At 39.3% G+C, this 11,945-nt stretch overlaps 1 protein-coding gene across 1 annotated transcript in view; it reads left to right on the forward strand.

The window, feature by feature from the left end:
* Positions 1-8,978, forward strand: part of UIMC1 (ubiquitin interaction motif containing 1) — a 155,553-nt gene extending 146,575 nt beyond the window's left edge. The window contains exons 12-16 of the mRNA XM_023515092.1: positions 2,608-2,686; positions 4,857-5,028; positions 6,715-6,778; positions 7,978-8,020; positions 8,552-8,978. Of these exons, the coding sequence (XP_023370860.1) occupies positions 2,608-2,686; positions 4,857-5,028; positions 6,715-6,778; positions 7,978-8,020; positions 8,552-8,762 (569 nt within the window). The 3' untranslated portion in view covers positions 8,763-8,978. The remainder of the gene's footprint in view (positions 1-2,607; positions 2,687-4,856; positions 5,029-6,714; positions 6,779-7,977; positions 8,021-8,551) is intronic.
* The last annotated feature ends 2,967 nt before the right edge of the window (positions 8,979-11,945 follow it).

Here is an 11,945-nt window from a genome sequence, read left to right on the forward strand (position 1 = left end):
CACGGCACTCTACCCAGGGGACAGCTTGAGGCTCTGACGGCACTCTACCCAGGGGACAGCTTGAGGCTCTGTCTCAAAAAAAAAAAAAAAAAAAAGAGTCCAGTCTTGACAACATTGTATTTTAAGATGATTTTGGAGAATAGAGATTAGATCTTAATTGTCTTTAAACTCAATTTAAGCTAGTAGTACACCAGGATTGTCAATAAATCAAACATACCCTTGCCTGAATTACTAGACTAAGCATTCACATGAGATAGCTCATGTTCTTCTCGCCTCTTTACTGGTTAGACTAGACTGAATTACTAGACTAAGCATTCACATGAGATAGCTCATAGTTCTTCTCACCTCTTTACTGGTTAGACTGCTTGTTAAGTGTTGGGTTCAGTTTGGGGTGCCACACATATTATGGAAAACTGACAAATTGGATTGTGTCTAGAAGAGATTAATTAGGAAGGTAAACATGAATATAGGATCTAGGTTCTATCCTAGTTTTACTGCTTATAAGTTGTGATAGCTTGGTAGAAATCAATCCTCAGTTTGTCTCCACCCTGTTAAAGTGGGAAGAAAGTAATAATACCAGTGTGGAGGATCATCATAAGGATTAGAAGTTAACCTAGGCATTTCAAAGGTTCTGCAGTCTGAGTCTTAATAGGATGGCTTAGTAACTATGTATGGTCCCTCCTCTGAAGAAAGCTACATTTTATTTAGTAAGGCAGACAGGTGAGTAAATCCAAGGTTATAATGTAGCTTTGTGTTCAAAAAGCTAGTTTGTGGAAAGTTGGATAAATTTATTCATATGATCCTCAATAAATGCAGGTTGGACCACATTACTGTGTAGCAATAGAATGGGGTTTTCCTACAAGGACTTGAATTTCCTTCAGTGAAAGGGTATAGTCAGGTTGAAACAATATGATTACTTGTCAGAGATGTTTATAGCAGGTATTTTTGTATGAATAGAAGGTTGGACTGGAAAAGTAGGCAAACTGGCCTGTCAGGGGCCAAGTCTAGCTGGATACCTGTTATTGTAAATAAAGTTTTATTGGAACATCACACCCATTTATGTATTATCTGTGGCTGCCCTCCTACGATAAAGTTAAGTAGTTTTGACAGAGACCATATGGCCTGCTGAGCCTAAAATATTTACCATCTGGCCCCACAGAAAATGTTTGTTGACTCCTAAACTAGATAAATACTTTCCAGCCTGGTTGTTTTGTGAACCAGTAACCTTTCTAAATTCTCTGGTGTGGGAATTTCAGATGTTAAGAAGAAGGAAGAAAGGGTTTGAGTGAAATGGTTATAGTTTTTCTTCTTTTTTTTTTTGAGACAGAGTCTCACTATGTCTCCCTTGGTAGAGTGCTGTAGCATCACTCTTGGGCTCAAGTGATTCTCTTGCCTCAGCCTCCCAAGTAGCTGGGACTACAGGCACCCACCACAATGCCTAGCTATAGTTTTTCTTCTTATTGCAAAGAATGAAGACCGGAAAACACTTGATTAAATAACGTCCAAGATTTAAAAGATTTCTGTGGTAGACATCTTTTGATGCGAGAGTATTTGGACATAAGCTAAAGTTACCTCCACTAGAATTGGAGGTGGTCCTAGTACTATGGAAAAAACTGCCTGTATAAACTGTTTTGAGCTACAATTTCTTTATTTTATTTTATTTTTTAAAAGTAAATCATAGCTATGTACATTAATTCAGTCATAGGGTACAATGTGCTGGTTTTATACACAATTTGAAATACTTTCATCAAACTGGTTAACATTGCCTTTGCAGCATTTTCTTAGTTATTGTGTTAAGACATTTATATTCTACATTTAGTAAATTTCACATGTACCCTTGTAAGATGCACCCTAGGTGTGGTCCCACCGATTATGCTCCCTCCATCCCTCCTCCCCCCTCCCTTTGCAGTTTCTTTTCTTATAAATGGATTACTTTGTTGAGTTTTGTAAAGATCAGAGCTTAGGTACTTAGATGTAACTGTCATTACCATATTTCAGAGTAACTTATTGGCATGTATGAATATTGGTTGAGAAAGTATAAACCTCTCCTTTGAGTACTGCAAGTTGAGGTAATACACAGAAAACTTTCTTAGTGTGGACTAGATTTTTAGATTTCATGGCTTAGCAAATAGGGGATATCTTGTAGCTGGATGTTTTGGTACAAATGTTACAGTTATTCTCAATACCAAAAAGGCTGAGACTTGTTATAATGGAGTAGGACTTTTTTTTTTTTTTGAGACAAGTCTCACTTTGTCTCCCTCAGTAGAATGCTGTGGCATCATAGTTCACAGCAACTTCAAACTCTGGGCTCAAGCAATCCTCTTCCCTCAGCCTCCCAAATAGCTGGGGCTACAGGTGCCCGCCACAACTCCTGGCTATTTTTAGAGATGGGGTCTTGCTCTGGCTCAGGCTGGTCTCGAACCCATGAGCTCAAGGGATCTGCCTGCCTTGGCCTCCCAGAGTGCTGGATTACAGGCATGAGTCACCATGCCTGAGCTAAGTAGTATTTTAAACTACTTTTTCCTGTATGTTCTGCCGTTTATATTCAGAGTCTGCCTATTGCCAGGTAACAATATGTGTCTATGTATTTTTTGTTGTTTTTGGAAGTATTGACTCGGAGACAAAAAGAGGCCAAGATCAAGAGCGACAGTGGGACAGCTGTTCAGACTTCCTTAGACATTGACAAGTAAGTAGGTCTTCTGTGTTCACAGAATGCTTGTTTAAAGTACTACCATTGCTTAGATCAAATAAAGAGACCAGTTTTTATCTTGCCCTGTATTTCTTTGGCCTGCCAAATTTCTTACTCTCAGTTTCTGTAATTTAGAAAGCTTTTGTATCCCTTTTCAAGACATGAAAACAATCCTGCCACCCATTCCATTTCCATATTGTCCTTAGGTTTCTTTTCTGCTTTTTTTTTTTTTTAATTTGCATGTTGGTGTTTGGTGCTTTGGGGAAGCAGTGAACATTTTGCTGTGTAATAGTACAGAAGTTGAGTTACAAAAGGTTGGACAATGTAGAAAGCTTTCTTGGGTTGTGGGTTGCAACTTGACTAAGCTTATTTTAATGAAGGAGTCAGGTGTAGGTACTGCCTCCTAAAAGTAAAGAAATTACCAAAGTACATTAGAGCAGTTAGTCACTAGGCAGAAACTTTTATTTGTGGAACACAATAAAATTTCAGGTCTGTCTTTCCTAATCCAGTTGAGCAGAGCTGATGACTTCTCCACTTGGAATCCTGCTGTAGTGTAGATATTCTTCTAAGACTGTATTCTTCACATTGTATTGCAGTAATTTTTTTTTTTTTTTTTTTTTGCAGTTTTTGGCCAGGGACAAGTTTGAACCTACCACCTCTGGTATATGGGGCCGAGCACCCTACTCCTTTGAGCCACAAGTGCTGCCCTGCAGTAATTATTTTTTTTTAACATTTCTGTGTCCCTATCTAGGCTATGAGTTATTTAAGGCAAATATTTGCTTTCATTCATGTTTATATTCCTAGCCTCAAATAATAGATGTCTGTGACAGCATAACAGTAGTACCTATTTGTTTAGCACCAGCTACATGCCAGTTACTATGCTAGGCGCTTTATTTACTTCATAACTCTCAAAATTGTTGATAAGGCAGTTATTCTTTTTTTTTTAAAGCCACTGTAAAATGAAGAAGAAATTCTTTTTTAAAATAAATAAAGAGAAATTATATGTAATTGGTTAAGATCATGTGGCCAGAAGTGGCATAGTCTACCTGACTCTAAAAAGTGCCTACATCTTCGAAATGCTGCTACTCTCATGTAGTAGGGAATTAATAAATACTTTTGTTTTAATTGATAAACTTTTAACAGGAATACTAGTCTAGTTTTTCTCATTAGATAGGGTTTGGCTTGCATTCTTTCAGGTAATTAAATACTTGAGAGGCTTATTTCTTCTATTTTAAATATCCCCAGAGAAATTCTTTCTTAGAACTAATCCAAGTTACTAATCTATTCAGTAACTCTTGCTGTAGTTACTGAATAATACCAGAAAGAGAAATCCAAGATAGTATGCTTTGAAAAGTGTTCTTTTGCTTCTTAAAACTAGGTTGATCTTATGAACCAGGCAGATCTGAGTTCTGGCAGTTATTCGCTATAGGACCTTGGAGAGCATAGTTCCTTCCTGATGGGCCTGAAAAATTGAGTAGTTTTGTTTAAAGGAGCTTGCATAGGTTTTCACCACAGAGAAAATATTTTTTTAATAAATATTTATTTTCTTCATTTTATCCAACAATTTCATTTTCACTGATACCCAATAAGCCTTACCTCAACTCTACTGTTAATAAAAAGATAAAAATGACTGTATATATAGTTATGTAAAAGCCTCCAGCAGAACCACATGGTTTTGGTAACTTCCTGGTTGATGTTTCAGGTTGTAGAATTGAGGAAGTCAGCATATAGACAGACAAGTTCATCCACCTGATAAAAATGTCATCTTGATTTAATGCTCTTGGTGTTCCCTTTTCTGTTGAAGTTTTAACTTCTCTTTGAGAAAACTATTACATTTAATTTCAGAAGAATTTGAAAGAACATTTTATGTCTGAAGAGCAATCAGCATTGTTTGAGATAGTTAGAAGAGCTGATTTCATTACCATCCCACTGCCTGCAACAGCAGGGTACAGAGCAACAGCCAGGGAAAACTGCTAATCACTCAGTCCTTTTGATTGGCATCAGATTAGTTTTACTGGTGATCCCACTGAGTGAATCTGCATTGGTTGACATGTTTCCTTCCCAGAATAACTTTGAGTTGTAAAAACAGAATTTCAAACATATCCAGGAGCCCAGAGGCAAAAGTACATCTTAAAACTGTGTTTCTCCCTTTTTTCTGATTGGCTAGGAATGAGAAGTGTTATCTTTGTAAATCCCTGGTCCCACTGAGAGAATATCAGTGTCATGTGGACTCCTGTCTCCAGCTTGCAAGGGGTGACCAAGGAGATGGGCCTGCAGGGAGAAGTAGAGCATGCTCAGCTGTGGAGGGGAAGTGGCAGCAGAGGCTGAGGACCCCAAAGGTATGTGTGAAGTGTTTTGTGAAAGACTGTGTAACCCTCCTGATTATCAGTTGTAAGAGGCCAGTTCTATTTTAGGCTGTTTCCTCTCTCCTCTCTTCCCTCTTCCCTCCTATTTACCTTAAATAATATTTAATTTTTAATTATTTTTTCTTTTAACTTGAAAAGTAGTATTAATACATTGTTCATTGTAGAAAATACGGAAATTTTTTTAAAAATCAGAAGAAATCACCCGGCTCAGTGCCTGTGGCTCAAGTGGCTAAGGCGCCAGCCACATACACCTAAGGTGGCGGGTTCGAATCCAGCCCGGGCCTGCCAAACAACAATGACGGCTGCAACCAAAACATAGCCGGGCGTTGTGGCAGGTGCCTGTGGTCCCAGCTACTCAGGAGGCTGAGGCAGGAAACTCGCTTGAGCCCAGGAGTTGGAGGTTGCTGTGAGCTGTGATGCCTCTGCACTCTACCCAGGGGGACAGCTTGAGGCTCTGTCTCAAAAAAAAAAAAAAAGGAAAGAAATCATCACCCATAATTTAACTACTCAAAGATAACTTTTTTTTTTTAAGTTCTAGTCCCAAAACTGGAAAAGATAACAACTTTTAATGTTTTGAGCTATTTTCTTCCTATCTTTTTTTCCTATGCATTTTTAATGTAATTGACACCTCCCACATATATGTACGTACACAGACAATGCATACTTTTTATAGTACTACATTACATTCTGTATTATGCATAGTACTATACTATACATGTAGTTTTCTTTCTTAGATTTATAAAAACTTAAGGTGGGCCAGACACAATGTCTTACACCTGTAATCCTAGCACTTTGGGAGGCCAGAGTGGGAGGATCACTTGAGGTCAGGAGTTCGAAACCTACCTGGGCAATAGCCTAAAACCCTGTCTCTTCAGAACAAAACAAAACAAAAAAACTTAACAGTGTAGTATAAACCATTCTCATGTTTTTCAACACTTAGGTTCTTTCTGATTCTTTTGTAGTATATGACTGTTTTTAAAACATTAATCAGTCTTTGTACCATTGATTATTTCTTTAAAATAGATTTCTTGAAGTGGAGGTATTAAGGTAATATATATATATAAACATTTTAAAGTCTCTTGAAACATACCACCAGCTAGATTTCCTAAAAGGATATCCAATTCATACCAGTGCCAGGAAAAAGCAACTCTGTTGACTTCCTTGTATGCCTAGCTTTAAAATGCTATGGAACCTGGTCACTGGGAAGATTAGAGATCTGGAAGAGCAGGTCGTAGCCTTAAGATCAAAGGTGTAAAGCAGCAGCTCATTCCACACTAAGATGGGGAAGTCATTGTCATGCCAAAAGACAGAGAACTATGTATGAGGGGATTTCGAGGAGGTGATTTGGCATTCTGGTTTATAGGTAAATTTTTAGTTATATCATACAGCTGGTTTATTCTTCTGGCATCACTTCCTGTAGAAGCTATCTTGAAACTTACTATTTTAAATCCATAGTATTCTTGGCACAAAGATACATTCTATTCATACAGGTTGCTTTTATACTTATGTATCCTCCTTTATTAAGAAGCAAAAGACTTCCCTAGTGCTATACCCCCATACTTTTTCTCTTCTATAAACAGATGTGATCTGGGCTAAGGAAGTTATATTTTAGATTCTGTGCCATGAAGTAACCCCTTCATAAATTTTTCTCTGTTATAGGAAAGAGGCCATAGTGAAGGACGACTCCTCGGTCTCTTGGAACATACGGAGCACAAGACTACAGGTGAGGATCCCAGGACTAGTTTTCTGAGCTTTTTCCTAAGGCCTTCTTGTGAAGATAGCCACTGCCAATCCCCTATTTGTTGGGGTTATTTGGGTGCACATTTGACCCAATTAGCCAGCCTTTGAGACTCAATCCAGGTCATCTCTCTCTAAGAACAATGAGAGGTACCTTATCTTATGTGTTTTTTTTTTTAGGCTTTAGAGCACCTAGGATCAGGATTGCCTATTGAACTGGGGAAAAAAACATCTGCAAACCACAAGGAAATGACACAAGCTCCAAGTATACCTCTTAGAGCAGCAGTTCTCAACCTGTGGGTTGCTACCCCTCTGTAACAATGAAACTACATCGTGCATGTCATATATTTACATTACGATTCATAACAGTAGCAAAATTACAGTTAAGTATTAAAGGGTAGCGGCATTAGGAAGGTTGAGAACCACTGTCCTAGAGGAACAGATATGGAAGACTAGACATGCAGACATTATCGCTTCCTAATAATATATGCATCATTCTTATGTTACATACCATTAGCTTAGCATCCCAACCTATGCTTCTAAGGAATTGTACATAGTGATTCTGCCTCTTTATGCCTAGTATTTAAGGGGCAGTAGATACCAAGTTCATAGGTTGTAAGGATTATATCTAGTAAAGTTCCATACATGCTTCCTGGCATAAGTAGGCTATTGATAAATGTTAGCTGCTAATATTACTGTTGTTTTAGTTGCTATTGTTAAAATTAACCACATGCAGTTGGAAGAGGAACTTCTCCTTAAGTCTGGTGAGAGCTACTTATCATCTAGTTCTAATAGTTCACTCCCACCAAGCAAATCTGTTGTGCCTTCTGATCACTGTAAAAAGGCAGTCTCTCCAAGCCTTATATCCTGCTGCTTTCAGGTCTCCAGGTTGTGAATCTCTGCAGGTGGCAGATTTCCTTTGGCAGCTCCTTGTTCCTCAAGTCCAGATTTGAAATAAGTTTATTCAGATGTTGTTCATTCCGAAGTATTTATCTTGGTACCTCTGCAGCTGAGCCTGTTGGGTGCTAATGCTCACTTAATTGGTCTGAGAGATTGGGGATCTGAACTACTTGGATAAGCCCGATGAGAAGAAATATATACTGCATAGGAAGCATAAGATCAGTGAGAAGTAGTGTGATTACTAAGAACACTACTAATATTATTACTTTTTCTTTCCTATCACAGATGCAGAGATAAAGACCAAGTCTTCAGAAATAGGAGCCTTCAGGTGAATTGGGATATACATTGAAGTGTGACTTTTCAAAACTGCTGAGTTCTGAAAAGTACAGGCCTTGTCTTGTGTTCTGTGTGTAGTCGGACATTAAAACTGTTGCCACAGAAATCACTGTGAAACTATTATGACCTCTCTCTGTATATAACTCTGAGTCTCATTTATCGAGGCTAAGAACTGGATAGATGGCTCAATTCACTCATTGTGTTAAAACAAACAGCAAAAGCTATGTCTTCCTCCCCCTACCTCTATTCCTATCCAGTCCTTGTTTTCTGACCTGGATTTCAAGCAACTTGGGAATTTGGGTCTGAATTCTCGTTCTCTCAATGCCTATCATGTGTGACTTTTAAGTATATGATTTACCCAATAACATCATCTTTGAAAAGGGAATGATGGTACTTACCTGGCTAGACTATTACAAAGATTATCTGTACTAATAATAGGTATAAAGGCCCTTGGTGCAGTGCATAGCATGTCCTTGATGCTTAGTAGGTGTATATTGAATCTAAATTTTCCTCTTCTTATTAGGGTACCCTCACCAAAGGAAGAAGAGGCAGGCTGCAGCAGAGAGATGCAGAGTTCCTCCCTGCATCTCAACTTAAATGAGTCTCCTATCAAGTCTTTTGCTTCCATTTCAGAAGCCACAGATTGCTTAGTGGACTTTAAAAAGCAACTTACTGTCCGGCCAGGTAGCCGGACACAGACCAAAGCTGGCAGAGGAAGAAGGAGAAAATCCTGAATTTTTAGGGTCCAAAGGTTGACAAAACCATTAGCAATAGGATAGGTTCAGTAAGCCATACTGGGTTCCAGTTTATAGTTGAGCAAGTTTTGGCCCTGCCGTTTTTACTACCAGCACCCACTCAACATCCTGGTTTTTGTTTTAATGACAGCTGTGTATTCTGTTTTATAATAGTCTATTTGAATTTACTTATAGTTAAAAGAAAATTTAAATATATTTATGTTTGTATGAAATCTTATTTCAGTAGCTGGAGATTTTGTCTTTTTTCTGCAGCGTAAAAGGATTTGGGATGGAAATATTTAAATTATCGAAGTAGTTTATCAGACTCATAAATTACATGTTTCTGAATGACATATCACCTATGTGTTTACTAAATGTGTAGTGCACCCTTGACTGTTTCTGACATTGTGGAAGATGCTAGGGGCATTGAATCCTACTACCTATTCTGCTATCCCTACTATTTAGTGATCTGCCATCTTGTTGTACTTACCGAGTTAAGAATTCTTAGAGTAGGCTCGGCGCTTGTTGCTCAGTGGCTAGGGCACCGGCCACATGCACCGGGCTGGCGGGTTCGAGCCCAGTCTGGGCCTGCCAAACAACAGTGACAGCTCAACAACAACAACAACAAAAATAGCCTGGCGTTGTGGTGGGCGCCTGTAGTCCCAGCTACTTGGGAGGCTGAGGCAAGAGAATCACTTAAGCCCAAGAGTTTAAGGTTGCTGTGAGCTGTAACACCACAGCACTTTACCAAGGGCAACATAGTCAAACTCCATCTCAAAAAAAAAAAAGTATAGGACTTTAGAGGGATGTGTCCTGACATTCTTCCCAGAAATTTGTAAGTGAACACTCTGTTATTAGTTCTTATACAATAATTCTTTCCGAATAGATTAACTAGTAGAGATGCCAGGCACCTTCATCTCCTCAAACCAAGATTGGTTCTCTTGCTGCCAGAGGTCATAGCCACAACAAGAAATAGCTTCCGTTTTTGGTAACATTACTAGAGTGGTGCTCATACTTCACTACATTGTCTAGGAGCTTCCCGTGCAGAAAAGAGATATGGTCTGCTCTGTCCTTGGTGCATAGGCAAACTGGCAAACTCCAATGATGAGAGAATATCAGATAGCAGAAGCATCTGATGGAGAGGACCCCTGAGGATGTTGAGAAGCTTGCTTTGGCCCAAGCTGATCTGAATATGTAATGACACACTGTGGGAGGTAGTTGTTGATCATGAATGGACCTTGGGACAGGATAAACAGGCGTACGAGTCATACTCTCCTAATTTCTGATTTATCATGTTCAAAGTTACCTTTTCATTTATTTTAAAATGAAAATGAGATGTATGTTAATACTGGGGAATTCACAGATAGCTAGGATGGAAGACACAGAATAGGCATTAAGGTATTGTGACCTGCCTAGGGCCTTTGAACACAACCTCTTTGAGTTAAAAGACAAGATGGCAGCTCACTGTCTCTTCCTTCCATAGATAATGTCTTACTGTTGGATAGCACTGACATTGTGGCTAGGATCATATAATAGCTATTATACTTTCTAGCTTCCTTTCAGTGCTTTCTGGATCCAGTCTGGGACTAGTATAAGGGGCCCTCATTCTTGGGTTTGTATAAGTAAAAAAGTGCAGGGTTGGCACTTGCATGAACTCGAGAGAGTATCCTTAGGTTATGTACCCTGCGCATCTCACTTGCTATTATTTTTTGAGCAGCTACTATGGTCCAGGCAATGTATGTGCCTTCATTTAATTTTCATAGCAGCCCTGTGACAGTAGTATTTTTATCTCCAATTTTCAGATAAGGAAACAAAGGCTTAGAGAGGAACAAAAAAAGTTACTCTTTGCCCATAGTAGTGAGACCAGTGTCCTTACCCTTCAGTCTTAAAGAAAATGCTGTATTATGACTTCAGTTGTGATTATTTTCCTGTTTTCTTTCTAATGAAAAATAGTTTATCAGTTATGTCCTATCAGCTTAACTCTCACTAATCTTCTCTCTCACTAAACAGAAATTTATTGGCAGATAGAGCTCTATAAACAGATGGTGTGTTTATCTCTCTTTCTGAAGAAAAGAAAAAGGAAAAGACTGCTTCTAGAAAGTGAATTATTGGCTCGGCGCCTGTGGCTCAAGTGGCTAAGACGCCAGCCACATACACCTAAGGTGGCGGGTTCGAACCCCCAGCCTGGGCGCTGAACAACAATGATGGCTACAACCAAAAAATAGCCAGGTGTTGTGGTGGGCGCCTGTGGTCCCAGCTACTTGGGAGGCTGAGGCAGGAGACTCGCTTGAGTCCAGGAGTTGGAGGTTGCTGTGAGCTGTGATGCCATGGCACTCTACCCAGGGGGATAGCTTGAGGCTCCATCTCAAAAAAAAAAGAAAAAAGAAAGTGAATTATTTAGCTTACAATTCAGCAGTCTCCATTAAACATGGTCAGCAGCAGGAGGATACAGGTCAGCTAGACTAGGAACTAGAGGCTTAATTATTAATGAGAAGTCAAGAGAAGAGCAGCTACCCCTTCCAACTTCCCGTAGCTATATTGTTTGTCTACAGTCCCATTTTCCCCATCTTGTGATCCTGTGGGAGGAATATTAGTGAAAGAGTAAAGAGACAAAGTGGAAAGTGTGTCAGATCAATTATACTATACCTGATACAAGTTGCTTAACCTCTCTGAGAGTTTCCTAGTCTTTAAAATGGGAAAAGACATACTGAAAGGGTTCTAAGAATTACTGTAGTGTGTATAAAGGTTTTAACACAATTTCTGTCACATAGAAGATGATGCATTAGTGGCCACAGTAGTTATTAATGTGATGCAGCAGTAGTTATTAATGTGATGCCAGTGTGTGCCACAAGTAGTGTTGCAGTGAGGGGTGGAAGGGCCAGAGAGAGGTAGGGTAAAGATCCAAATGAAGACAATTTTCAGAGAAATGAGTACTGAGGACGGACTACTCTTGACACCATCAAACAGCTTTCTACAGGAAGTTTAGGTTCTGGGCATTTGAAAGAGGTTTCTGGGGCCTCTGGGTTTCTTTTGCTTCTGAAAGATGGGAAACAGCTGCTACAGTGTTGCCAATTCATGGAGAGCCGGGAAGCTCCATGAGCATAAATTGGAAAAGAAAAGGGTATTTTGGCTCAGTGCCTGTGGCTCAAGTGGCTAAGGCGCCAGCCACATACACCTAAGGTG

Source organism: Otolemur garnettii, unplaced genomic scaffold, assembly GCF_000181295.1.
Source record: "Otolemur garnettii isolate 467f Iridium unplaced genomic scaffold, OtoGar3 scaffold00003, whole genome shotgun sequence".
Classification (NCBI taxonomy): Eukaryota; Metazoa; Chordata; class Mammalia; order Primates; family Galagidae; genus Otolemur; species Otolemur garnettii.